The 25,441-nt window shown below is 44.6% G+C and overlaps 1 protein-coding gene across 1 annotated transcript in view; it reads left to right on the top strand.

Moving 5' to 3' along the window:
• The window catches only part of MOB3B (MOB kinase activator 3B), a 211,638-nt gene extending 188,369 nt beyond the window's left edge, over positions 1 to 23,269 (top strand). The window contains exon 4 of the mRNA XM_068553306.1: positions 20,510 to 23,269. Within this exon, the coding sequence (XP_068409407.1) occupies positions 20,510 to 20,539 (30 nt within the window). The 3' untranslated portion in view covers positions 20,540 to 23,269. The remainder of the gene's footprint in view (positions 1 to 20,509) is intronic.
• Positions 23,270 to 25,441: the final 2,172 nt, after the last annotated feature.

Below are 25,441 nucleotides of genomic sequence, written 5' to 3'. Positions count from 1 at the left end.
GATCTGGATGAAGAGAGAGATGCAGATGACTTCAAAAGGGAGCTTCCTAGAGTTCCCTGAAAGAGCCATGTCCCTTCACCTCCAGGCAATAAGTACGTGCCAGTCCCTCGGCCTCCACATCTCCTAAGTCCTGCTCGTCCTGCAAGCCTCCTCTCCCTCAGAGATGATGTCCCTTCACTATTCACCACGTTAGGTCCCTGCCGGCTGCTCCCAGAGCTCCCTGACCCTAAAGAGGGCAACCACGATGGAAGCTACAGTATCTCTAAGGCTTAGTGTCAGAAGTGACAAACCACCCTTCCACCACTTGCCATTCATCAGAAGTGAGTCACTAAGTCCAGCCCACACTGAAAGGGGAAGAAAATTAAGTTTTCTCTCTCTTGAAAGAGGAATATCTAAGAATTTGTGGGACTTCCCTGGTGGCACAGTGGTTAAGAATCCACCTGCCAATGCAGGGAACACTGGTTCCAGCCCTGGTCCGGGAAGATCCCCCATGCCACGGAGCAACTAAGCCTGTGCGCCACAACTACAGAGCCTGTTTTCTAGAGCCTGCAAGCCACAACTACTGAGCCTGCGCGCCTAGAGCGCATGCTCTGCAACACAAGAAGCCACCGCAATGAGAAGCCCGTGCACCGCAACAAAGATTAGCCCCTGCTCGCCACAACTAGAGAAAGCCCGCGCGCAGCAACAAAGACCCAATGCAGCCAATAAATAAATAAATTTATTTATTTATTTAAAAAAGAAAAGAATTTGTGGGCATACTACTATGTATAAAATAGATAACCAATGAGAACCTACTGTATAGCACAGGGAACTCTACTCAATGCTCTGTGGTGACCTAAATGGGAAGGAAATCTAAAAAACGGAATATATATATATATATATATATATATATATATATATATATATATATATATATATACACACATATACACACATATATATATACATATATATATACATATATACATATAGCTGATTCACTTTGCTGTGCAGCAGAAACACAACAGTGTAAAGCAACTATACTCCAATAAAAATTTTTTTTAAAATGGACATATTTTTAAACCACCACAGAGACCAACATTTTTTTAAACTGGTGATGTTTGTCTTTGACCCTTGAGTTTATTTCCCTTTCTTCTCTCATTTCCCACATCCTGTAGCTCAGGTCTGCCACCTCCTCGACATGCTCCTTCCTCCAGAAATCACCTGCCTAGGTGAAAACTCCCCTTGCCTCAGTGTGGTCACTTCCTCCTCGCCTTCCTGGCCAAGCTCCTTGAAGAAGGCGATCTAGCCAATGGTCTTTACTTTCTTTTTTTTTTAATTTTACTTTTTTTATAAATTTATTTATTTTATTTTTCTTTGGCTGCATTGGGTCTTCGTTGCTGCGTGCGGGCTTCCTCTAGTTGCGGCGAGCGGGGGCTACTCTTCATTGTGGTGCATGGGCTTCTCATTGTGGCGGCTTCTCTTCTTGCAGAGCACAGGCTCTAGGCATGCAGGCTTCAGTAGTTGTGGCACGTGGGCTCAGTAGTTGTGGCTCGCAGGCTCTAGAGCACAGGCTCAGTAGTTGTGGCGCACGGGCTTAGTTGCTCCGCGGCATGTGGGATCTTCCCAGACCAGGGCTCGAACCCGTGTCCCCTGCATTGGCAGGTGGATTCTTAACCACTGCGCCACCAGGGAAGCCCATGGTCTTTACTTTCTCACTTCCCTTTCAGTTTGTTCCGGAAACCTGCTCTTTCTCCGGAAGTAGTACCCAGAAGCCCTATGCACTTATTTTTGAAACAGAGAAGAAACAATGAACAATTTAATTCACTAATAATTCATGTTATGGATGAATCTTAAAAACATTGTGCTGAGCAAAAGAAACCAGGCATAAAGTACATACTGTTTGATGCCATTTATATCAAATTCTAGAACAGTGTAAACTAATCCAGTGTTAGAAAGCAGATCAGTGGTTGCCTGGGCCAAGGGTGGGGTTGGGGGATTGACCGCAAAGGAGTAAAGAGGGAATTTTCCCAGAGGTGGTAGAAATATTACATATCTTAATTGAGGTGGTTACCTGGAAGCATATGTCCATCAAAACTCATCAAACTGTGCATTTAAATAAAACATTTTATTAAAAACCAAATATACCTTGATAAACTTTAAAGTATGCTTGGTAAATGCATCCCCAACATATTTTAAAAGCAACTTCAGTATTTGCGAGAGCAATGTTTTGACAGGTCTTTGCTGAAAACTTTTGTCTTTCTGCTGCCTGGGTGGTTAAAGAGACAAACCGAAGGAAAAAGTAGCAACTTATCTCTAAGGGCCAATTAGAATATCGGCAGTTTTCAGTTGGTTGTAATAACAGAAGTGATTCATGTCACAAAGACAGGAGGCTCTCCCTCCCCTCTGGCAATCAGTTGTGAATGATTATAAACCACTCTGCCCTACAACCCTGGGGCGGGGTGGGGGGGAGGTGGATTTCAGAAAGCATCTCAATTCTCAGGCCCCACCTCAGACCTATTAAATCAGAATCTCCAAGGGTAGGGCCCAAGCAAAGTAAAGCTCTCCAGACGGCTCTCAGTTGACACCGTGGGTGAGCCCCAGTGAGATGCACTATGGTGCTTCTCAAAAAATTTTTTTTTTGCACAAGAACATCTGGGAAGCTCGTGGAGGATGTAAGTGCATGGATTCTACTACTGGAAATTCTGATTAATTCTTCTTGGGGGTCATGAATTTGCATTTTTAATAAGCTTCCAGGTAGTTCTGATGCAAGTGGTCCAGGCATCACACTTTGAAACTAACATTATCTGTTCCCAGATTTCTGGGCAGAATTGGAGTTCAACAAGATGCCTTGGCTGAAAAGTGGCTCCTTCATCTTGGGTTTTTTAGATGGCATCTAGCCCTACTACTTTTGTTTGCTTAAGTCAGGCTTACTTATCCCCACCCCATTCCTTCCCCCAGAATCAACCCCACACCCAGTACCCTGTCTAGACCATAATGGCATTTTTGTCACCCCTTACGGGCGGCAATCATCACCATACCCTAGAAACCTATCCCTCCAGACTTCACCTCTTCAGCCTGGCACCTCACCTGTGTTAGAGCCCCCATCACACAAGCCTGAGTGCTACTAGGGTCCTGTGCTCCAGGCACATGGCTAGGTCCTGGGGATACAGTCACAGGTCAGTCTTGGTCTTTGACATAAATCTTCTTATCTAGGTAGAGATATGAATGGTCTTAATTTTCCACTGGTCAAATGAGAGGGCTTAGCCAAGGTCCGTGGTCCTTAGCAACAGGTTCTGAGAACATGCTGGGTGAAGCCAGAGCCCAGTTCTGGGGCCTCACCTCCTCTTCAACCAAAGCTGCCACACTGCTGTCATTAATGGCTTCAGTGTAAGACTGCATTCCAAGAAATGGTTTCTGCTGCTAAAATAAGTTGTAAATCCACTGGATTAGGGAAGGCTTAGCTTTCCTTCCAGTTCTGGCACATTGTGGATCCAGAATGACATAGATTGTCACTGCCTTTCCCTTTACTTCGTTTATTTCTAATAGTATAATTACTTTAAAACAGAGATTTATGGTAGTGATTTATGTCTATGTCTTATGAAAGTATTTCAGCATAGAAGAATGCTGTAAATGGTCTGTAATAATTATATACTTTTAAAATTTGGTATGTTCAGCTTCTGAAGGTATAATAATAGGGAAATATTTTGGGTAAAGCTATGACCGAGGTGCTGTAGGAGATATGTTTATATATTACCTCATTTAATCTGCACACAGTCCTATGAGATAAATACTGTTTTTATCTCCACTCAAGAGAGAAGGAACATCAGGCAAGGAGGTGAAGCAACTTGTCCAATGTCACACAGGTCTGGGGAGGCAGGGGTTGAACACATGCAGTCTGACTTCCAATCCCAGACAGCCTCCGCTGAGGAAATCCATTCGAGGTGGCTTTTTGCTTAAGGAGGACTCACTAACTCAAATGGGTTCTGATGATCTACGGCAGCTGGATGATTCCCAGGCTTCTGTCCATCTTTCAGCAGCATCCAGCTGTGAGGCCAATGTCACGATACCTCAGCTCTCTGAGCCCGAGGAACGTGCTTTGCTGAATGACTCAAGTGAGATGACAGTGCATGAAGAGCTGCTGCTGAGTGTTGGCGCAGCTCAAAAGACACCACCCTTGCCTCAGGAAGTTTAATATCTCTAGATGACCCAAACCCAAAGCCTTCAGAGGCCGGGCAGGTAGCAAAGATGAGTTAACAAGCAGGTAGTGAGAAAAAGCAAGTTGTGGGAGGAGCCGCCATGCAACAGCCAGCTAATGGTTTCCCTGGAGGGTACAGGGTGTGTGGAGGGTAAAAAGCCAGTGTTTCCAAATCAAAAGAACCTGGTGAACTCTCCAGGATTTAATTAGTTAATTAATTAATTAATTTATTTATTTATTTATTTATTTATGGCTGCGTTGGGTCTTCGTTGCTGCACGAGGGCTTTCTCTAGTTGCGGCGAGCGGGGTCTACTCTTCATTGAGGTGCGCAGGCTTCTCATTGCGGTGGCTTCTCTTGTTGCGGAGCACGGGCTCTGGGCACGCAGGCTCAGTAGTTGTGGCTTGCGGGCTCTAGAGCGCAGGCTCAGTAGTTTCGGCACGTGGGCTTAGTTGCTCCGCAGCATGTGGGATCTTCCCGGACCAGGGCTCGAACCCGTGTCCCCTGCATTGGCAGGCGGATTCTTAACCACTGCGCCACCAGGGAAGTCCCTCGCCAGGATTTTAAACGGTGGCAACTGATTCGAACAGTTCTTGTATTTTATTTTATTTATTTTTATATCTATAGACCTAACAAGCTCTTTCTAGGAGTGCCATCTACCTAGGCGCCATCGTTTTGCATTCCTTCCTTATATAGATTCTGCAGTGGGCAGGAGGGGTCTGGCCCATTACAACCTGGCAACACATCGGCAGTATCTGCACTTACAGAGTTATTTTTAGAGTTTTCCCTTATCTTGAAAGCCCAGCACTTCCAAGCATAGGAAGTGAAGCATCAGTGCGTGGGTGTGTGTGCATGCATGTGTGTGTGCATGCATGTGTGTGTGTGTGTGTGTGTGTGTGTGTGTGTTGGGGGGTGTACAGGGTTTGTCTGAAGCAGACGAGACAGTGGGCATTTGACTGAGTTGGTGTCAGCGTCACACCATGCTGCTCCAAGCTCCATCACCATGGCTGGTCTGCAGTAACTGCATTGCAGCAGGCACCAAGGACACAGAGCACATCTGTCCCTTTGTCGCGGGCTTCACTTGACATGACCAGTGTCATCTCCAGTTGGCATTTAGCTCATTGACTCCGTCGCTGCCAGGCCCGGGCCATAAGCAGCTATTGTTATTGTATGTACTTACTCCAAACAGCAGAGCCTTCAGAAACCCCGCCATACACCACCTCAGCTCGGGGAACTGGCAGAAAGTCCCACAGTACTCACAGCACACACTCAAAGGATTTTATCTTATTAACCTTTGAAAAACATTGGCAAATGGACAGTAGTCAAATACGAAGTTTGCCCACATCTAACATAGGCTGGTTTTAGTTTTACGACCTAATGATTGAAGAGGAAGACTTTTTTATTAAGGTTGGCACTCCTGCTCAGATCTCAATTCCATTTTTAGGATAAGGTTTCTATTGTGGTTTGCTGTTTTTTTTGGAGCTCACTCTCTCCCTGGCGGGTACAACAGCCTTTGTACATACAGGACAGGGGAATCTTAATAGGTGTTCACTAGGTGTGGTTTCTTTCCTTTGGTGTCACTGGTGAAAGATGTTAGAGCTCTAAGAGGTTCCCAGACATAGTTACTCCTTATTTTGATTTCTGTTGCTGGTGCAAGGGTGCTTGGTATTTTGCATTAATAGATTGAGATTATTCTACATAGAAGGACTCTTGAAAACATTTTTATTTCCAATATTGATAGCTATAACAGAGGGAATATAATTAATTGGACATAAATGTTTTCTTTTTCTTAGTTTATTTTTTATTGAAGTATAGTTGATTTTCAATGTTGTATTAGTTTCTGGTGTACAGCAAAGTGATTCAGTTATATATATATATAATATATGTATATTATATATATTGATATATTCTTTTTCATATTCTTTTCCATTATGGTTTATTACAGGATATTAAATATAGTTCCCTGTGCTATACAGTAGGACCTTGTTGTTTATCTATTTTATATATAGTGGTTTGTATCTGCTAATCCCAAACTTCTAATTTATACCCCTCCACCCCTTTCCCCTTGGGTAACCATAAGTTTGTTTTCTATATCTGTGCGTCTGTTTCTGTTTCGTAAATAAGTTCATTTGTGTCATATTTTAGATCCCACATATAAGTGATATATGGTATTTGTCTTTCTCTGTCCGGCTTACTTCACTTAGTATGATAATCTCTAGGTCCATCCATGCTGCTGCAAATGGCATTATTTCATTCTTTTTTTATGGCTGAGCAGTATTCCATTGTGTGTGTGTGTGTGTGTGTGTGTGTGTGTGTGTGTGTGTATACCACATCTTCTTTAGTCAGTGATCTGTTGATGAACACTTAGGTTGCTTCCACATCTTGGCTATCGTAAGTAGTGCTGCTATTAACACTGGGGTGCATGTATCCTTTCAAATTATAGTTTTCTCCACATATATGCCCAAGAGTTGGGTTGCTGGATATGGCAACTCTATTTTTAGTTTTTTGAGGACCCGTCATACTGTCTTCCATAGTGGCTGCACCAACTTATATTCCCACCAACAGTGTAGGAGGGTTCCCTTTTCTTCACACCCTCTGCAACATTTGTTATTTGTGGACTTTTTAAGGATGGCCATTCTGACTGGTGTGAAGTGGTACCTCATTGTAGTTTTGCTTTGCATTTCTCTAATAACTAATGATGTTGAGCATCTTTTGACATGAATGTTTTCTTGAAAGCACACACACACATGCATAAGTGCCTAAGCACACACACAAACACACACTAATGCTCATTTTTTTCCTGAAAAACTTCAAATCTTTCAAAACCCCTTCCCTGGGGATTTTTTATTTTCCATTTTCTTAATGGAATTGTCTATAAAAATCTTCCTTGAAGCTTTTGAAATTGTTTTTTTCTAAAACTGATATCTGTGGGGTCTTTTTTGTTGTTGTTTGGTTAGTTTTACTTTAAATTATAGTAAAATACACATAATATAAAGTTTACCATCGTAACTGTCTTCGAGTGTATAGTTCATGGGCATTAAGTAACCCACTTTGTTGTGCGACCCTCACCACCGTCCATCTCCAGAAATCTTCATCTTGATAGGTATGGTTTTTAATTTTTGTTTTATTTTATTTTGTTTTCACATATAAGCCAGGTCTTTAGGAGGTGCAATAGAGGCCAGAAAGGGGAACAAGAAGTATTCAAAGGAAGAAGGTATCTGCTTTCATTTCTCCTCAGCTGAAGCAGTGCTACTACCTACCACCTTTCAGTACATTGGGCGGCTTCCTCTTATACTGAGAGCAAAATACATTGTGAGAACAATAGCACATCATGACCTCTGTTGCTAAAATGTCTAAAATTGCAGCTTCATAATCAAATATCAAGACCAAGTGAGGAAGGAGCCCTAACAAGTAAAAATTACTTTATTCCTACAAAGCACATTCCCTTTATGTAAAATGCATGTTGTTTTCATGGTTCATTAATTGGGAATCTGAGAATAAGAAAAAAGCCCTCTTCCTCCTCTCGTACGCTGAAAGCCATCGAAGTTTAGTTATCAGGGAGGCAGGCACGTGCAGAGTTTACTCCATTCTTATTTCACATGCGTTTTCTTTTTTTTTAAATTTTTATCGGAGTGGAGTTGATTTACAATGTTGTGTTACTTTCTACTGTACAGCAAAGTGAATCAGTTATGCGTATACGTATATACACTCTTTTTTAGATTCTTTTCCCATATAGGTCATTATGGAGTATTGAGAAGAGTTCCCTGTGTTATAGGGTAGGCACATGGGCTTTAAAACGATAGAGTCCCACTACTCGAGGTACCCATGGGGTGCAGACCAGCGCTAGCAAACTTTTTCTGAAAAGATCCAGATATTGAGTGTTTTGGCTTGTGGGCCACATCTACTCAGCTCCGCCATTGACATGGGAACGCAGCCCTAGACAACACATAAACAGAGGGTGTCACTGGGTTCCAACTTCACCTTTACCGATGGGGATTGAAATTTAAATGTCATGTAATGTTCATGCGTCAGGAAGTATTACTCTTCTTTTGATTTTTTTTTCAACTGTTTAAAAGTATAAAAATCATTCTTAGCTTATGGGCCATACATAACAGGTGTGGACTGGATTTGGGCCAAGGACTGCAATTTCCAGGTCCCTGAAGTAGAGGAAAAACAGGATTCCAAGGCCCGTGGAGAAGATGCCAGTGACAGATACTGGTTTAAGTTCTCGCTCTGCCCAGTATTAACCATGTAACCTTGGGCAGGTCACTAACCTCTCCAAGTTTCAGTTTCTTCATAGGGGAAGCACAATGACCACCCCATAGAGATGAAAGTTACAAAGTGGGACACAAAATGGTGATCAGGCCCTAAAGCTCTGGAGAGGCTACATTTCTGTCTTTGGGAGCTTGAGAACATGTTTCAGTTGGTGGTAGTCAAACTCCTAGCAATAGGTCTTGTTTTATTCAAATGAAAATTCAGTTTGTTTCATGTTTATTTACCCCATCAACATAATACTTTGTTTCTACCAAAAGAATGAGATTGCTAAGAAACTACAAATTTCCTAAATCACAGGCTGACTGAGGAAGAAAAATCTCCGTATGTTTTCATCAGACACACAGTAGAGGTCTCATTAAGTGATGGCAAGCTCTGTCCTGTGGTGAATTCAGCCAGGCTGACCCTCTTCTATGGAATCCTTTGTTTTCCCCAGGGGAGGTCAATTCTTCCTCCAGGGACTCATGCCCTTGAACTTCAGGTCACACCCAAAATGACAAATGATGCTTCGTCAGGGTGTTTTGAATGTCATCAAGAGCTGGACCCATTAAGCTTCTCTCAGGATAACTAAAAGTCTGTGCCTGCAGCCTAACCTAGATTGGGAATGCTTTCCCAGACTGTGCTCTTCCTTCCCCACCCCTGACCCCCATGAAAAGGCCAAGTGACAGAAGCAAATGGGGGAGAGTTCCTTACCTGCCTTCTCACAAACAGTCCTCAAAGAGCCGGGCAACCGGAGAGGTGGGCACTGGGCCATGTTGAAATCTGTTCCATCCCTCCAAGGGCGTGCGTGCCTTGAGTTACCCGTGGCTCATCCCAAAACAAGGGGCTTAAGGAGCATCTACCAGAAACCAGTCCAGCTGTGCTGACAAATGCAGGGTATGGGAGGCAGGGAGTCAGACCCCTTATGGCTGTGTGGACCCCAAGCCAGGCTGTGGAGGAGGTGGGCAGGCAGAGATGGAAAGGAGGTGGGAGAAGCAACAGACCACGAGAGAGGACCAATACTGTGTCTTGTTGGTTAGAGGTAGCATCGCTTTGAGCAGAAATCAGGCTGGATCCATGCACTGTCATGGTCAAGTGCTAACGAACACGGCACCAGCGAGAGGGATGGGATGGGATGGGATGGGATGGGATGGGATGGGGGAAGACATGGTTGGTAGATCTGCAGAGAAATCAGGATGTTAAAAAGCATGGAGTGGCAGATCGGGGGCTGGCAGCAGTCTGCTGAGTAGATCTTGAGAAATGCAGTGATGACGAAATGTTTTCAATTCATTCTCTTGCTTTCATGATACGCCATGAGGCAGCCCGCCGTGTATCCGTATCCCATCTCCTGTGGTTAAAGGACAGAGCTTCAAAAATGTGCAGCTCTGCCCTTGTAAGAACAAGTGTAAATCAAGAGACTGAATGTGTTTACATAATGTGACTTATTTTTAATGTTTGCAGGATTTGGGAAAAGAAGAGCAGTTTGATTCTTGCATGAGTACGAATAAATATTCTCTGTGGGTGGCAGGTCTTTGTGTTTATCTATCCATACATGTGTATACATGTACTTGGGGTGTGCATATATGTGCACGCATTCACACATACACACACATGCACACACACACACACATACACACATACACACCCGCGTGGGGACCGCCCTCTGTGGCAGTGATGTGGGCTGCTGTTTAGGAACAGAATTAATCAAATAAATATTTTTCTTTCCTGTGTAGGGTGGTCTGGCCTGCCATGCTTCTATTTTTATTTCTTTTGGCTTATTTGCCACCCACTTTCCTAAAAGAATGCAGAAAGAACATTTTTAATTTCTGTGTGATGGTTGGATCATGTGTATACTTAAATTTGGGAGAATTTTTTTAAATGTTTGTAGTCTGGCTGCCCTGCCTGCCTTAAAGGACTTCAGACTTGGGGATGCCAGCAAGGAAAGTCAGCAGCCCTGGCTGTGGGCCTCCCGTGGATGGCTCCACCGGTCATGGCCCTGTCCCGTCCACACTGCACCCCCCAACCCCGGCGGCCAGGGCTGGCTTTGTATGGCTGCCAGCTCAAAGACTCAGCTGAAAGCACAGGCAGATATGAGTGAAGATCTGTTCAGAGCGATGCCTTGGGCTATAGTAGACCGGCTAGGAAGACAGGTTTTCAAGTTTCAACCTTGGCTACCCTAATGAACTATGTGACTTTGACTAAGGTACTTAACCCCAGTTCTGTCGTCTGTAAAATGAGGATGGTACCACTCACCCCATAAGACTGCTGTAAGGACTGAATGAAGTCATGAGTATAAAGCATTGAGCACAGTTTGGGACATAGAAAGAAGGGCCGGAAGTGTAGCTACTGCTCTGTTAGCAACAAAATACACTTTTGTCGATTCGTTAAGGCTGGGGTACTACTGCCCCATCTTGCTCACTGCATCTTTTGTGACCTGGCACTGCTTCATTTATTCATTCATCAAGTTATTAATATGTATAAAGCGTGGTTCCAAAAATCATTTAAGGTGGCTGGTGTCAGTCTCCCCCTGTAATTCTTTCTCCATCTAACAGACACAACGACGTTAAGAAAAATAGTTTTTCAAAAACGTTCAGGCCAGGTGCGCGATTCTCGCCCAAGGCACCTGCTCTTCACTCCGTGGTCTGTCTGTTCTTTGGAACAGAAGCTTCCGGGCCCAGAAGCCCCGCCCACAGGATCACTGGGGAGTAGCCGCATCCTCAGGGCTTCGAGGCCCTGAGGGCAGAAGGAAGTGCTCTGCACCCAGGGCACAGGGCCCCAGAGACTCCAGGGCGGCTCGCAAGTGAAGACCTCCAGCGATCTCCATCTCTGGAACCAGCTCTGAATGGTCCAGTTCACCAGAGGGGATTGAACTGGGCTCGCGTTTTGGGGGAGCGTATTGGGTGGCCCTGCTGTAGGCGAAGGCCCGGTCATCCTCACTGGTTCTGCCCTTCGCGGTGGGCGGAACCGAGGGCTCCTTACAAAGTCCTGCCCTGGGAGGCCCCACCCATGGAATTACCTGCTCTTCCCCCTCCCCGCCCCGCCCCCGCAATTGTCAAGGCACTTGGGAAAAGGTCAGTGTCATTTCCTCCGATAGGTGCAGCTTCTTGGATTCTAGAAAGCGAGAGGAGAAACACTGCAGCAGGGGAGAGCTGGCCTCCGCTGGGTGGGTGAGACGCTTGGCTGCCCTGTGCCCGAGGGTGGCAGGAGCTGCCCCCCCGTTTCTACCTCCTGAAGACTAGCTGCCCCACAGGGATTGGGCAGGAGAGTGACTGGGCATGTTTTGTACTTGCGTCTTTGCTTTTCTTTTCTCCTCCTCTCTCTTGTTCCAGGGATTTCCCTGCAGCAAACAGCCTGATATTTTACTGGGCTCCCCCTTGAAGTGAAATACTGCCCTTCAGAGCTAAGGGAGACGCTGTCTGAGGGAGAGCTAACTGCCAGGCCACGTTCTTAGCACCCAGCCCTGGGGCCCTCCGGGATCCTCTTTCTCTCCTTCCTTTTCCCCTGAGGCCTGTTCCCTTTCCCTGAGTGCTCTGTCTCCCGTCCGGAGACACTTACACAGGGCGTGAAAGGATGAACAGGTGTGTTCTGGGCAGGCTCAGGAAACGGGGCTCTCCGTGCAGAAACAAACAGAAGCAAGGTGTGTGCAAGGCTGGAGGGGGACAGGTCCCAGAGTCCTGCAGTCACTTGAACTTGCTGAGACTTTTTCTGGTAGGAGCTGGAGGGAAGTGGAAACAAGTTTCGTGCGTTTTTGGATCCTCAGCAGCAGCTCTCCAGCCTGCGCTGCTGCTGATACCAGCAGAGATTAGAGAGCGTAGGCCTTTGGCCTTGTCTACACGTTGGAATCACAAGGCAGCATGGTATCATGGGAAATTCTGAGTCCTCCAAACTGGATGATTCGAAGACAACAGCTGATTTTGATCCTCGTAATCAAATACCTAGCACAACACCACTTCCTCCCTAAAACCACCCCTGCCGCTTCCTCGAGTCCTTCTGACACCGGTGTGGCCCTGCTTCTCACAGCGTCATGATGCTAGAAGAGTCCTCCTTGAACCCTTGTCCCTGCGGGCACTCAGGAATCACCCCACGTTGCCCCATGCGGCTCAGCTGACCATCATAGCGTCCTCGCTGACGCCAGCTCGCTTTTCTTTTGGTTCTCATCCTCCTTTCTCCTCCAGGAGAACTGCCGTTTCCAAAGGGACTTGCTTTGCTACCCGTGGGTTAGATCCCGAGATAAGGAAATAGCAAGATATTTGCTTGACCTCTGGTGTAGAAAGATGGCCAGAGGGAAATGGGTATTGTCAGGAGCTGAGGACCCCAGGCCTGGGTGGGTGGGTTAGGGGTAGTTCTGGTGAAATCCTAGCACAGACCATCAGCAGCACTTTGTTTGGAATGGGGTGGTGGGGAGAGCAGACCCTTGAGAAATGGAATTTTCGAGATGGTCAACATTTTCAATCCACACACTTGTTAGGGGAGGGGAAAATAGCCAATAGCAAAAGAAACAAATGGATAATATGGATACAACTTGGAGGTTTTAAAGCCTTTAAGAAATGGAATTTGTAGGATGCAAGGCTGCGCAGAAAGTCATTTTTCTGACCTGGCTGCCAACCCCCCGGGGGCCTAACCATGTTGTCGGGAATGAAGAAGTCTTCTCAGTTACAGGGTTTACTCATATCGCATCCCCCCCCCCCCCCGGCCCAGCCAGAAATGTGGTCCCTGTAATTCACGCTGCAGTTCAAACCCACTTTCCCAAATCTGTCTTCATCTGAGAGGAGGCTGAGGAGAGGTGAGGTGTGGCCGTGCTCCAGCTTAGGGAGCTGCCGGGAACTGGGGGGCCCTAAGGCTGTGCTGCTGAGTGGTCGCAAAGAAGCACATTAGAAAAGGAGCACCCCTCCCCCTCCCCCACACCTTGGCCCTTTTTGGTGGACTCACCGTTTTCCTTTGTCTTTTTGGCAACTATCACCTTAACGTAGCGCCTTTAAAATGTGTTAGTGAAGCTCCGTTACTGGAGAAGGAAAGTGTGTGTGTGTGTGTGTGTGTGTGTGTGTGTGTGTGTGTGTGTGTACCTATGCTCTGTTAGATGAGAGGCAGTTGATTGAATACTTCCCTCTTTGTGCCCGATCTAACGATATGCTGTGTGTTTCAAGCGACCCTGTTTTCATGGTGGCTGGTGGTGGGAGGGACCCGCTTACACAAAGGTCATTTTCACGAAGCGCTGGGCCCAGTGTTCTCATTCTTACCACACTGCTGCGCCTTCTATACCCACCTTCCTTTCATCTCTTTGTGTCCTGTTCTTCCTAAATCATTGCTTTATTTCCAATATTTCTTCCTCCCCTTTCTCCTTCTTGTTTCTCAGAATTAGCAGAAAATTGGTGAATTAAAAACAAGATATTGGCTTTAAAATGCTGTTGCTATAGCACTTCTATGCCCAATATATGTTAAAACACTAGAAAAACGAAGAACCTCAGTCCTTTTCTTTTATTTCTCCTCCCAGTGGAGTAATAGAAACAAGATGTTTTTTGTCTGCTTACTTGTTTTTGTTTTTGAGGCAACCAGATCTGACCCTTATCCTTCCACTTGCTAGCTGCGTGAACTTGGGCAAGTTACTTCAGTTCTCTGAGGCTCTGTTTCCTCATCTGTAAATTAGAAGGAGCAATGCCTACTACACAGAGTTTTGAGCAAGAAGTACACACAATAAATATAAGTGCCTCCACCATAGTAGGTATTCAGTTTGTATTTTCCTCTACCTCTCGTTTTACTGGGTCTTTAAGACCTAATAATCGTTCATCTTCATTGGATTTTCGTCTAATTAGCAGATATTTTTACAGCCCCTTGTATGTGGCAGGCCTTGTGCACCAGGGTCCAAACAGAAACAAGATATAGTTCATCTCTTCCAGAGCAGTCTCTTGCTGGAACCAGGAATTAATAAAGTGTCATAGAACAACGTGAGAGGTACTGTGGGCACAAAGGGAAACCAGAAGAGGAGCACCTGAGACTTCTTGGGGACAGGGTGGGGAAGGTAGGAGATGGTGTTCCTGAGGGGGGATAATGGTCAAGGGTCTCAAAGGGTGCTGGAGTTGGGAGAAAGGTGTTTTGGGAAGAGAGGAGCAAAGGAAAGCGTATATAGAGGCATTGCTAGGGGTTCAACGGTAGAGAAGGAGAGTTGGGGAGTGACGGCTGAGTGATTGAGGAGTCCACACCAATGCTAGATGCTAGAGTTGGGACTTAGTTTGAAAGCTGTGGAGAGCCATTTAGGTTTTGGGTTTACGTGGAGGAGAGCCAATAATGCAAGAGGGATTTTCCTGAAGCACACTGAGGTGACTCTAAGAAATCCTTGTGTACACACGTTGCCTCTCTGAAATCAACATGGAGTGCAGAGTCCACAGGTCAGGAGTCCTGGCGCTGCCATTTATCAGTGGTCCCACCTTCGGCCAGTCGCTTCCTCCCTCACGGCCGGGTCTTCACATCTCTGGAATGAAGGTGTTGGACTAGATCACATCCAGATGTCCTCCCAGCTTGAACAGTAGTCTGTGATCCTGTGATTTTGTCACTCCTTTTTGGAGCTCGTTTTATAATTCCTAATGCTAACTTATTCATATGGTTATGCTAGCATGATGACTGACACCTAGCAGACATCACATTTCTATCTTTATTCCATGTGAAAATTTGATTACTGGAACGTGTGATGGTATGGTGTAGTAAGCTAAGTCAGTTGGTTTCTTTGTAGTCTTGGTTGGGTCAGAAATTATTTGCGTGACCTGGAATAAATCATTTTACTTCTCTGGACAGTTTATTCTCTCCGTGGCCAGTTCTCAAAATGGCTACACTGAGAGATAAGAGTAAGATTTGACTCACAGAATTCACACAAGTTTGTTCCATGTATATTCAAACAAACAAACAAACAAAACTTTCAAATGCTAGCAAAGATCTCTATTTTAATTTTAAATGTTTTAGATCAGAAGTGGCTGAGTATCTTACGAAGAAGATATGCTGATTTCATCCACCACCACCATGCCCCACAAAGACTAGGCAAAATCATTTTAACTTCATTTCCAAAACTAACTATGATTTCAATGTGGAGATTTGGTCTACTTCTCTTTTTGTTTTTTAAATGACTGAAGCTTATTTTTTAAGGAAAAATTACATGTATATTAAAAATATCTAAATAGCTAGAGAAAAGGCAAATAAAAGGCAAATATAAATAATAAAAGGCAAATAAAAGGCAAATATCAGAAATAGAATATATTATTCCATTCACCCAGAGGTAAACTTATCATGCTGGACTCATACTTTATATTTTTTCCTAATATAATTGGATCAAACCATACATACTGTTATGTGACTTGACCAAAATATCCCTCATCATATATTAATATATAACAAAGTTTTAAGGGTCTGTTCAGATTCAGGCAATTTGAAATGGTGAGTTCCAGTGCTGGTAGAAAGCAGTGTGATGCAGGTGTGTGCAAAGTGATGGAGGAACCCGGGAAGGGAGCTAATTAACCCTTTCTGATCTTGAAGGATATCAAAGTTTGCCAGGCATAGAAGGGCAGAAAGCATTTGCCAGATAGAAGAAACAGCCGATGAGAAGCTACTAGAAACGTTACAGACCAGGGCTGTTGGAGAACAGGGAGGAGTCTAGTTTGCCTGATGGGTGTGGTGAGTGGGCTGGGCTTCAACAGGAGGTGAGCAGGGTGGGTGGATCCAGTTAAGAACAGCTTTGTTTGCCAGGCTGCAGAGCGTGGACTTTGTTCTGCTGAGAGTCGGGAATCAGGGACTTTGCAGAATCAAGTTCTGCCTCACATTAAAGCAATGGTACCAACTGGGCACAACCAAAACCTGACTTTACTCTTTTCTTAAGAATGGATTTTTAAAAATCTGGGTGCTTGCAAAGTCTTCATGTACAAGCTGAATACAGCCTTTAGGAACATTTCTCAGAAAATTCACACCACCTCTGCAGAAACTTCTTAAGCACTTGTTGGAGTTCTTTAGTGGACTTAATACATGGTGGGTTCAGATAACTCCTGCAATGGCAAATTCATCCCTAGAGAGCAAACTGCATAGGAGTCGTTTAAGCCACTCTCCCCGATAGGAAGGAACGTGTTTGGCCCTGCTGGATGCCTGCAGGAGGGCTCTGATGAAGAGGAAAGCCATGGAACCCAATATTGTCTGTCTTTTTTTTTTTGGTTTGGGGTTTTTTTTCTCAGAACCAGTTGGTTTTTAGCCAGCCCATTGGCGCCACCCAGTGGGAAATCGCTAGAATACAGCTGTGAAGGCTTGTAGGCTTTTGCAGGGCGGATCCAACTGAGACGTCCTTCCTCAAGTTTCAGATCTATCTCAACCATTCGTTCCCTGTAAGAATGTTAAGAGGCCTTATAGTAAACAGTTTTTCTCCTGCATTTGAGGCTGCACGGTGTGGTGAGGAAAGCACTGGTCCTGGCTTTTCACAGACTAACTCAGTGGCTTTGCTGAAGTCCCATATCCTCTCTCAAACTTTTCCCTCTTCTGCTTTCCTTAAAATAAATAAATAAATAAATAAATAAAGTCTTCCATATTTCTAGTGTCTATAGTCTTTTTTTTTTTTTTTGAATTTATTTATTTATTTTTGGGTGTGTTGGGTCTTCGTTTCTGTGCGAGGGCCCTCTCTAGTTGCGGCAAGCGGGGGCCCCTCTTCATCATGGTGCGCGGGCCTCTCACCATCGCGGCCTCTCCCGTTGCGGAGCACAGGCTCCAGACGCGCAGGCTCAGCAGGTGTGGCTCACGGGCCTAGTTGCTCCGTGGCATGTGGGATCCTCCCAGACCAGGGCTCGAACCCATGTCCCCTGCATTAGCAGGCAGATTCTCAACCACTGCGCCACCAGGGAAGCCCTCTATAGTCTTTTAGTGGCATAATTGTTTTGGTATTTACCGATTGCACTTGTAACTCAAAGTGGCATCAGTCTGGATAAAGAAAAACTGTCTCTTTGGCATTTTGAAAATTCAGGAACGATTGCAATTAATTGTTAATTAATATAAGTCAATATCACTCACATGCATATTCATAAGAATGTCTCAGAGGCTTTAAACCATGGTCATGTGGTGTAGTGGAAAGAGCTGGGCTTTGCATCCAGATAGACCTGAGTTTAGATCTCTACTTCTGCCACTTTCTGTGTGACTTTGATAAGTTATTCTCTGTCTCTGTGCCTGTTTCCTCATCAGACCAATGGGGATGGCAAAGCTTACTTCACAGGATCAGGGTAAGGGTTACATGAAGTGATATCTGTAGAGCCGTGAGGGACACTGAGACTAAACAACAGCAAACCTTTGTTTGATGGAAGCAACTGTTACCATTTAGGCTCGGCAGCTTACCGTTCACCGTACCTGTTCACCTTGAGCACATCACTTCTGCTCTGAGGCCTGGATTCCTCTTCTGTCAAAGTTTTACAGAGGCAATGATATTAATATAACCACCCGAAGCACCTGCAACTCGTAGGGGCTTAACAAATGCTAGTTCCTTTCTTTCTGTAATCCTGACCCATTGCAAATAATTATGAGAATTAGTTATAAAGGCAAAGCTGTCTTCATCCCATGATCTCTCCTTCACTCTCGTGCTCTCACTCTTTCAAACACACCCGCACACACCCACACCCACACGCGTGCACACACACACACACACACACACACACACACACTTTGTATTCCCACCTAATTTTTCCCATCTCTGTCACAAAAAGTTAACCAAAAACACAAGAACCTTTGGAAGCTTAACAGAGGAACAGCAAATTCCTTTTCAGGTTGTCATCATCTATTTCCATCCCCCCACACCAGGTGCCTGGGTCCTTATTCAAATAGGTGTGCGCTTACCTGTCTCCCCGCCCCTGCGTCCCCATCCTGCCCTGGCCCCTCTGCTCCAGCCACGGCCGCATCAGATCCCTGGCGGGCTCCACCTCGACTGTGCTTCCCTCCAGCCACAGCCCCTCTTCTCCCGTCCCCCTTCTCCCACCCTCACCTGTCAGACTCCTCCTCCTCTAGGTTGTGGAGTCCATCTCCGTGGGTACGTTATCAGAGAAGTCCTCTCAAGGCTCTGCCTTCCCAGCACAAAGCTGCTGCCATGTTTGTGCTTCTGCAGAGATCAGGAAAGGGAATGAATGCGTACTCTGTCCATGAATACTTTTTAACCTTCCCACTCACCTCAAGTAGGCCTCACTGGTCTGTTTCACAGATGAGGACACTGGGAGCCCATTCATTGCTGGATTACACAAACATTTTATCCACCATCACTTGCCAGGCACTGGGGACACAGCACAGACCACAGACACAGCCCTTTTCTCCGTGGGTCTTACAGGATCTTACAAGGGATGAGTCCAGGAGGCAGGAATGAAACAGAAAGACTATCCTGGTTGTGAAGAAGGGTGCTATGAGAGAGCAGAAGAGGAGGTGATGCCCTCTCTTGGAGGTTCGGAAGGGTATCCCTAGAAAGGGGCCACTTCAGCTAAGACCCAAAGGCTCAGGGAGGTCACACAGGGTGGTAGTGAGGGCAGAGTGGGATGGGTGGATTGGGTTCTACCACGCCTCATCTCCTCCTCTAAATATTAACATTTATGTCATTGTATTCTATGTCGTTTTCCCCCTGATAGACTGTAGCTCCTTGAGAGCAGTGATCTCCCAAGCACTTGGTCCATAGCACAAGTACTGAGCATAAGTAAATGGTCACTTAATTTTTCAATATATGTATCTTTACATAATTGCCTTACTTAATATTATAAGGGTGCAAAAGTACCTAGATTCTGTTCTGTATATTTGGTTATTTTTTTAACCAGCACATTGGTGTGGTTTTCTAATAGAGTCTCTGAGCAGCTGGCACGCCTATTCTCAAGCTCCTCTTACTCAGATGTTTCCTATTGGATGGGGGGCGCTGGAGGGTGAGCTGGGGTCAGCGTGCAAGAGAGGTAGCAGCTGGCGTCAGCTCTGCAGCAGGTGGACCTCAGAAGCAGCTCATTCATCTCACTAAAATATATGAAACGTGTCCTCCTAAATGCCACAAGGCACAAGTCTCCTTCCCCAGCCTGAGATCCAGGACATTCCTGGGGATGAAAGAGGAGTTGCTGCCCCGTGCCAGGCACTGTGCCAGCGGTGGGGAATTCAGCGAGGGTTTCTTCTTCCTGACACCTTGGAGTTCACAAGTAGAGCCAACACACATGCCTGTCGCCCATGTGTGTGTGCGCGCACACACACACATACACACACAGGTGTACAAACTGGCTCCTGGCACGCAGGCCTCCAGGTGGGCACAGGTGGAGGGCATGGCTGATCCACAGTGGGAGGGGCGGGAGCGCCTGAAGGCCTCCCAGGCAGATCAGAGTCATCTTACTGGAGTTGGGAAAATGAATGGCAATTAGCCAAGTAAAGAGAGCAGGGCGTGGTAGGAGCAGGCCACGGGCAAGAGCCTCGCCTGTGCAGAGACCCAGAGAAGGAGAACAGATGGCACATTTGGGATCTATAAATGCCCACAAGAGCATTTATAGAAAGGCCAGCTGGTTGTGGTTGACTGTCAGACACGTTGGGATAGTCTTCATTTCTATTAAGAAATGTCCTTCCTCCCACTTTTCTTGACTTGTACCTATCCTTCATTTTTTCATCTTTGATTGAAACTTAGGTAAAGAGAAATTGTGCTCTACTCTAAGAAAAACAGCCGTCTAAATCCAATTATCATATCAATCTGTAAGTGATACTCGACTCCTGATGGGGAGACAGCTGGGAGTGGTGGAGACTGGGGCAAACTGGAGAGTGTATTCTCCATCTGAAGAGGACAGCAATTCTCAACTCAGCTGCCCAGTGGCTCCAGATCTTGCAATTTTTCCAAAACATAGAGCAACCTGGATTTTTGGCAAGTTAGCTGAGGTTTTTAAACAGTGCTTTGATTTAAAAAAAAAAAAAAAGCCTGCAGCCAGTGGAACACATCTGTATGCTGAGCCTTATTCCTGGGCCATGCTTGCAACCTCTTGTTTAAAGGCTCCAGAGGTTGCCAGGGTATTTTCAGAATCCTTCAACAAGTCATTGCTCTGCTTATAGTTACTCCTAACCATCCTTCTCCCCCTGCTTTCCAGAAAGAGATGACGAGCAGGATGTGTCACTAACGCCCCATCTTACCCTACGGAAGAAAGAGGAAAAGCTGTTTCCTCCTGGAGTCCCGGGCCGGCAGGAGGGAGACCTCCCTGGCTGAAAAGGCGCACCTACTTCCAGGAGCAGGCAAGCTGGAGACCAGCGGTGACTCCTGGGAGATGTTCCCCGCTCACTTCGTGTGCTCTTAACCCTCTGAGTGCTGCTAGCCGTGACCTGTGGACCTGGCCAGGAGAGAAGGACAGCCCCTCACCCATCCTGGAGGAAGGAAGCCTCTGCACTTACATGCATGTCGCAGTTCTGCCTGTGACCTGCCACCTAAGCTTTACTGGAATTCAGGTTTTGAGACTGAGATACTTAACTTGTACTTTTCCACTTACCTGTCTCGTCAGCCGGCTGCGTTTTCTGTAACGTGTTTTCTAAGTACCCAGTGAATTTTGGAACTCGGGATGCACAGCCAGTTTTTCTCTAACAAGCCTTCCTGTGCGGTCCCTGCAGTCTCTGGCCCTGATGCCGTGGTCTTGGCTGGGAGGTCTGAGGCCCGTCCCACAGCATCAGTGCAATTTCCCCCATAAGCAGTTTTACCCGGGACCTCTCCACGGGGTGGCTTGTCTTGCCCCAGATAGGGTCTGCACACTTTCATTGCAGGGAAGAGACTGGTCTCTAGCCTAAGGCTAACTAGTTACCAGTTCACCCTCAACAGAATGTGTTTTTTATAACCACACCATTCCTTGTCTCTTCCGTTCAAGATATTTTTTTTTCCCCTGTTTCCCCGAAGAGAGAAATAAAAGGAAGTTATAAATGACCAAGAATGATCAGCAGATGCCCTGAGCCAAATTAGTGCAGTGTTTGTTCATTATTAAAGGGTGTGGTGGCTGTCTTCACACAATACTGAAATTTCAGTGAAAATAAAAAAAACAACAAAAGTACAATGGGTAATTTGGTGCCTGTAGCTGAAATGCCCAGCCCATTGATTCGTAATCTTCCCAGCCGGCCCTCTGAGCTTCTAGATCCAGCCAATGTTTTCTTCCTCTTCCTCCACGCTCTCCCTTCCTCTGCCCTATGATATTATGGCACAAAGTTAATTTCTGCCCGGATGATGCTTGTGCCACAGTTGCCAAGGTAACAGTGGAGCTGGAGCCAACTTCCTTCTCCCATCCTTCCCAGTGTTTCTATCCCAGTAGACAGAATCATTCTGTGCTACATCCTGCCTTTTGAAAGCTAAGTGACTTTTAGCTGAAGCAGTGTTGCCTTCTCTGATTCATTCGCAAAACCGTGGTGGTCCTGAGAGCCTGTGACTAGGGGGTGATGATACTTCCAGGGAGCGTTTGAATTCGACAAAATAGCAGTTGGTGGAGGGATGTAGATAAGAATGTATTAGGGCATTTCAATGTAATACTGATTAAAGAATAACTCAACAACTCTGATTTTGTTTCATTGCATGTAATGTGTTAAAGCCATTTGGAGCTGCCGCGAGAGCCTAGAAAGGCATGAAGTCTTTCTTGGTCCAAACTGAGAAAGGGTCAACTGTCTGGGCACCATGGCATTCTGTGTTGACCTAACCCGGCAAACCAACCCTTGCTTTGTATCTCGTCAAATTTGTCTCATGGAATCCAAGTGCTGCTACCTCTCTCCATATTATTGTGCTCTGATCAACAACAAACATACCTTTTTTTGTTTTTTGTTTTTCTGCTTCCTAAGTAACTTTGAGAGGACAAGATAGGCAAAGATTTTTCTCAGCGTCATTTTTGGCTGAAAGGATATCTGACTGTCCTAAGGATCCAGAGATCAGACAAATGAGCCCGTCTTCCCGACCTATGCACGACGCAGTTAGTGCCACATGGGAGTGTTGAGCAGTGAGACAGAGAAATGACAGCATGGAGCCCAGGCCCTGGGAGGAACTCTGAAGCTCTGCACGATGGAAAACACAGGAGTTTTGCATTAAAAAGTTGACTAAGTTCCTGCATTTCAATAATGCCTGATCAAGTAGGATGCTGGACTCTGAAGACTTTTGTTATGAAGTCTTTTGAAGGTTATTTTCTGTTAACTGTTCGTGCATATGCAATTTCCACTCAATTAAAAGAAAATCCAGATTTTTTTTTTAACTTCTTGGAACAATTTCCTCCTGGTTATATTGCTTGCTGCACTAATCGGCACTTCTAGAGTAAGTGCTGGCAAACCACTCTTACGTTTTAATTACAGACTGTTCCTATTCCCGCAGAACTTTGTTTGGCAAATTCTGAAGAATATCATTACAGACGATCTTTTATCTCTTTGGCCTGACTACATCCTAAGTACCTCTCCTGGCACATGGAGATCTGAGCTCCTGGCAGCCCTTCAGGCATCTCCTACTCTCTGGGTCTGAGATTGACATCTTGCTTCTTCCTCCTAACCTGGCTCACTCTCCCTCTTTTCCCACTATTTTTTTTTAGTTGAGTAATACATGTATCCATGATTTTCTTTTTTTTTTTTGAGAAATGTCAAAGTGGAAATTTCAAAAAGGAAAGATTACAGTGACATCCATATACCCTTAGTTGTCATTCTCTTTAGTTAATGGATTAGAGTCCTTCTTTTATGTATGTGTGAGGTGTGTGTGTGTGTGTGTATGTGTGTGTGTGTGTGTGTGTGTGTGCACGTGTGTATGTGGGTCTTTCATGACACTGACATTAGTAAAGAGTTCTGGCTGGTTTGTTTGTAGAATGTTCCACAATCTGGCATTTTTTTCTGATTGTTTCCTCATTATTAGATTCAGGTTAAACATTTTTTAGCAAGAATACTATGTAAGTGATGTTGTTTCTTTCCTTTTGCATCGTGTCAGGAAGCATATAATGTCTAGTTGTCTCTTTTTATGATAAATATTAAGCTTGATCAGTGGGTTGAGGTGTTATCTGCCTGATCCATTCATTATAAAGTTCCATAATTCATTATAAAGATCTGAAATTCCGTATGCATACATTTTATAGAGTATGAGACTGTACATATGTGCTTTCCTTTCCTAATATTCACAAAGAGGTCCAGGATCTCCAAAAGATTACAGCCATTGCAGTTAGATGATATAGCAGTGACAGAGAATTCATCTTTTCCCATTTAACAGAAAGAAGGGACACAAAAAGTTTCCCTCTGCAGGTAAAGCATGAGTATGCTGACAAATGAGAATTTGTGTAGTCCCTGAAGCCAGAGTTAAAATATATATAACTTTTTTTTCTCCCATCCTCAGTGACCTCCCATTCAGACCGATGGTTTATTTTAGAGAGCGTGCATTTTCATTGATGGTGATTGCCCAAGGGTGCAAAAATTGATTTGAGTGGGGAGGAAATCTTATATATTACACTGGGTCATGGCCTGACCATAGTACATATACAGATATGAAGTATATATGTAGTATTAAAATTCTGTAGGGATAGGGAGATGATTAGGAATAAAATGTCTAAAAAGGCTCTTTAGGAGGATGATAATTTTTAAAAATTGAGAAATACCCAGCTGGAGTCAGTTTCTACTTCTGAGATTTCTCATTTTCTCTTCCTGGGGTGTTTGCTCATTTCTGAGGGCCAGGATGAATGGAAGCAACTTCGAGAGATTTCTTAAGCTACTCCTTCTACCCTCCCAAACCACATCAGTAACATTCCAGGTGAAAAAGCAATTCTCCTCTCAATGATCTTCAGGCACAGAAATTCTGCAGCATCCTCTGGCATAACCCACAGACCAGATTCCATCTGAAATCCTTCCATTCAACTTGAGCTAAACTATTATCTTTGCGTTTCAGCTCACCTTTTCTAGTGTCCCACATTGAGATCCAAAGACTGTATAAGTAAAAACATACTAAATGAGAGCTTTATTTGCATGTCCACTAAATACTTGACTGTTACCAGTTGTCTTTCAGCCTGCCTCCATTTATCATCTCCCAATGGTGGAATTCTCTTGGAAGTCTTGTTGCCCCACTGCTAACATTTCTATACTTCAGCCTGAAACCTTCCCAAAGCTCTCCATGTCACTGTGCATTATGGATGTAACTAGCAGTGAACATTAAGAAATTACTGCATGCTTTCTCCAAAGTATGTTGTGTCTTTGCTAACTCTTGACTTGATTTTATACACTTATAAATTTTCTTTTCTATTGTATTTGCCCACACTAAATCCTTATCTATATTCTGTTCCGCCATTTTGCTTTATCTTCTTGAGCTTCCTTCCTTCCTACCTTTAGCATTCCCTGTAAGATCACACTGAGTTATTTTGTTTTACTCCCCTCTTTAATTGGCAAAGCATTAGGGGACGTGGATAGAATTTCTCTTATCTGTTTGTGGTGATTATGTCATTCTGGTCATTAATGGAAGCACATCACTTCCTATGGTCTCTAAACTTACACCACTTCCACACCCTATGGGTATCACACTGTGAGAAAAAGAAATATCATAGGAAAAGTACAGCCACCAAGGAATGTGTACAAAGGCAAAATCACTAAAAGGAGTCTGATGTGTCACTTGGATAATACTGTTGTCCTTTGTGCTTTGATCATTTTAGTTCTTAATGCAATAGGTGATTCTCTCCTAGAGTTAGTGAAACAAAGCGTGTTTTGGAACTAATGGTTTTTTTTCCCCTGCTTTTAAAAATATATCAACAAAAAAACTTATAACAGGTTGTTTCCCTCTGGGCAGTTATTAATTCTGGGTAAGCATTTTTCAATGAATAAATAAGGAGTTTTGTAACTTTTAGAGGGAAGAGTCCATTTCTAATCTGACAGTTAAGCTGTTTTACTAGCTTTTAATGTTCTAATTTCAAAGTTTTTCAGTATCTTTTCTAATTGCATCAGAAAAAAGATTTAGCATATTTTTAGTTCCATTTGTGATTAAATTAAGAGTTTGGTTATAAGAACAGGCTAACAATTAAGAAAAATTAAAATGCAAGATAAAACTACAGGATATT

The sequence above is a fragment of the Eschrichtius robustus genome, chromosome 10 (assembly GCF_028021215.1).
Source record: "Eschrichtius robustus isolate mEscRob2 chromosome 10, mEscRob2.pri, whole genome shotgun sequence".
In the NCBI taxonomy this organism is placed as follows: Eukaryota; Metazoa; Chordata; class Mammalia; order Artiodactyla; family Eschrichtiidae; genus Eschrichtius; species Eschrichtius robustus.
This window is presented reverse-complemented; position numbering and strand designations above follow the sequence as displayed.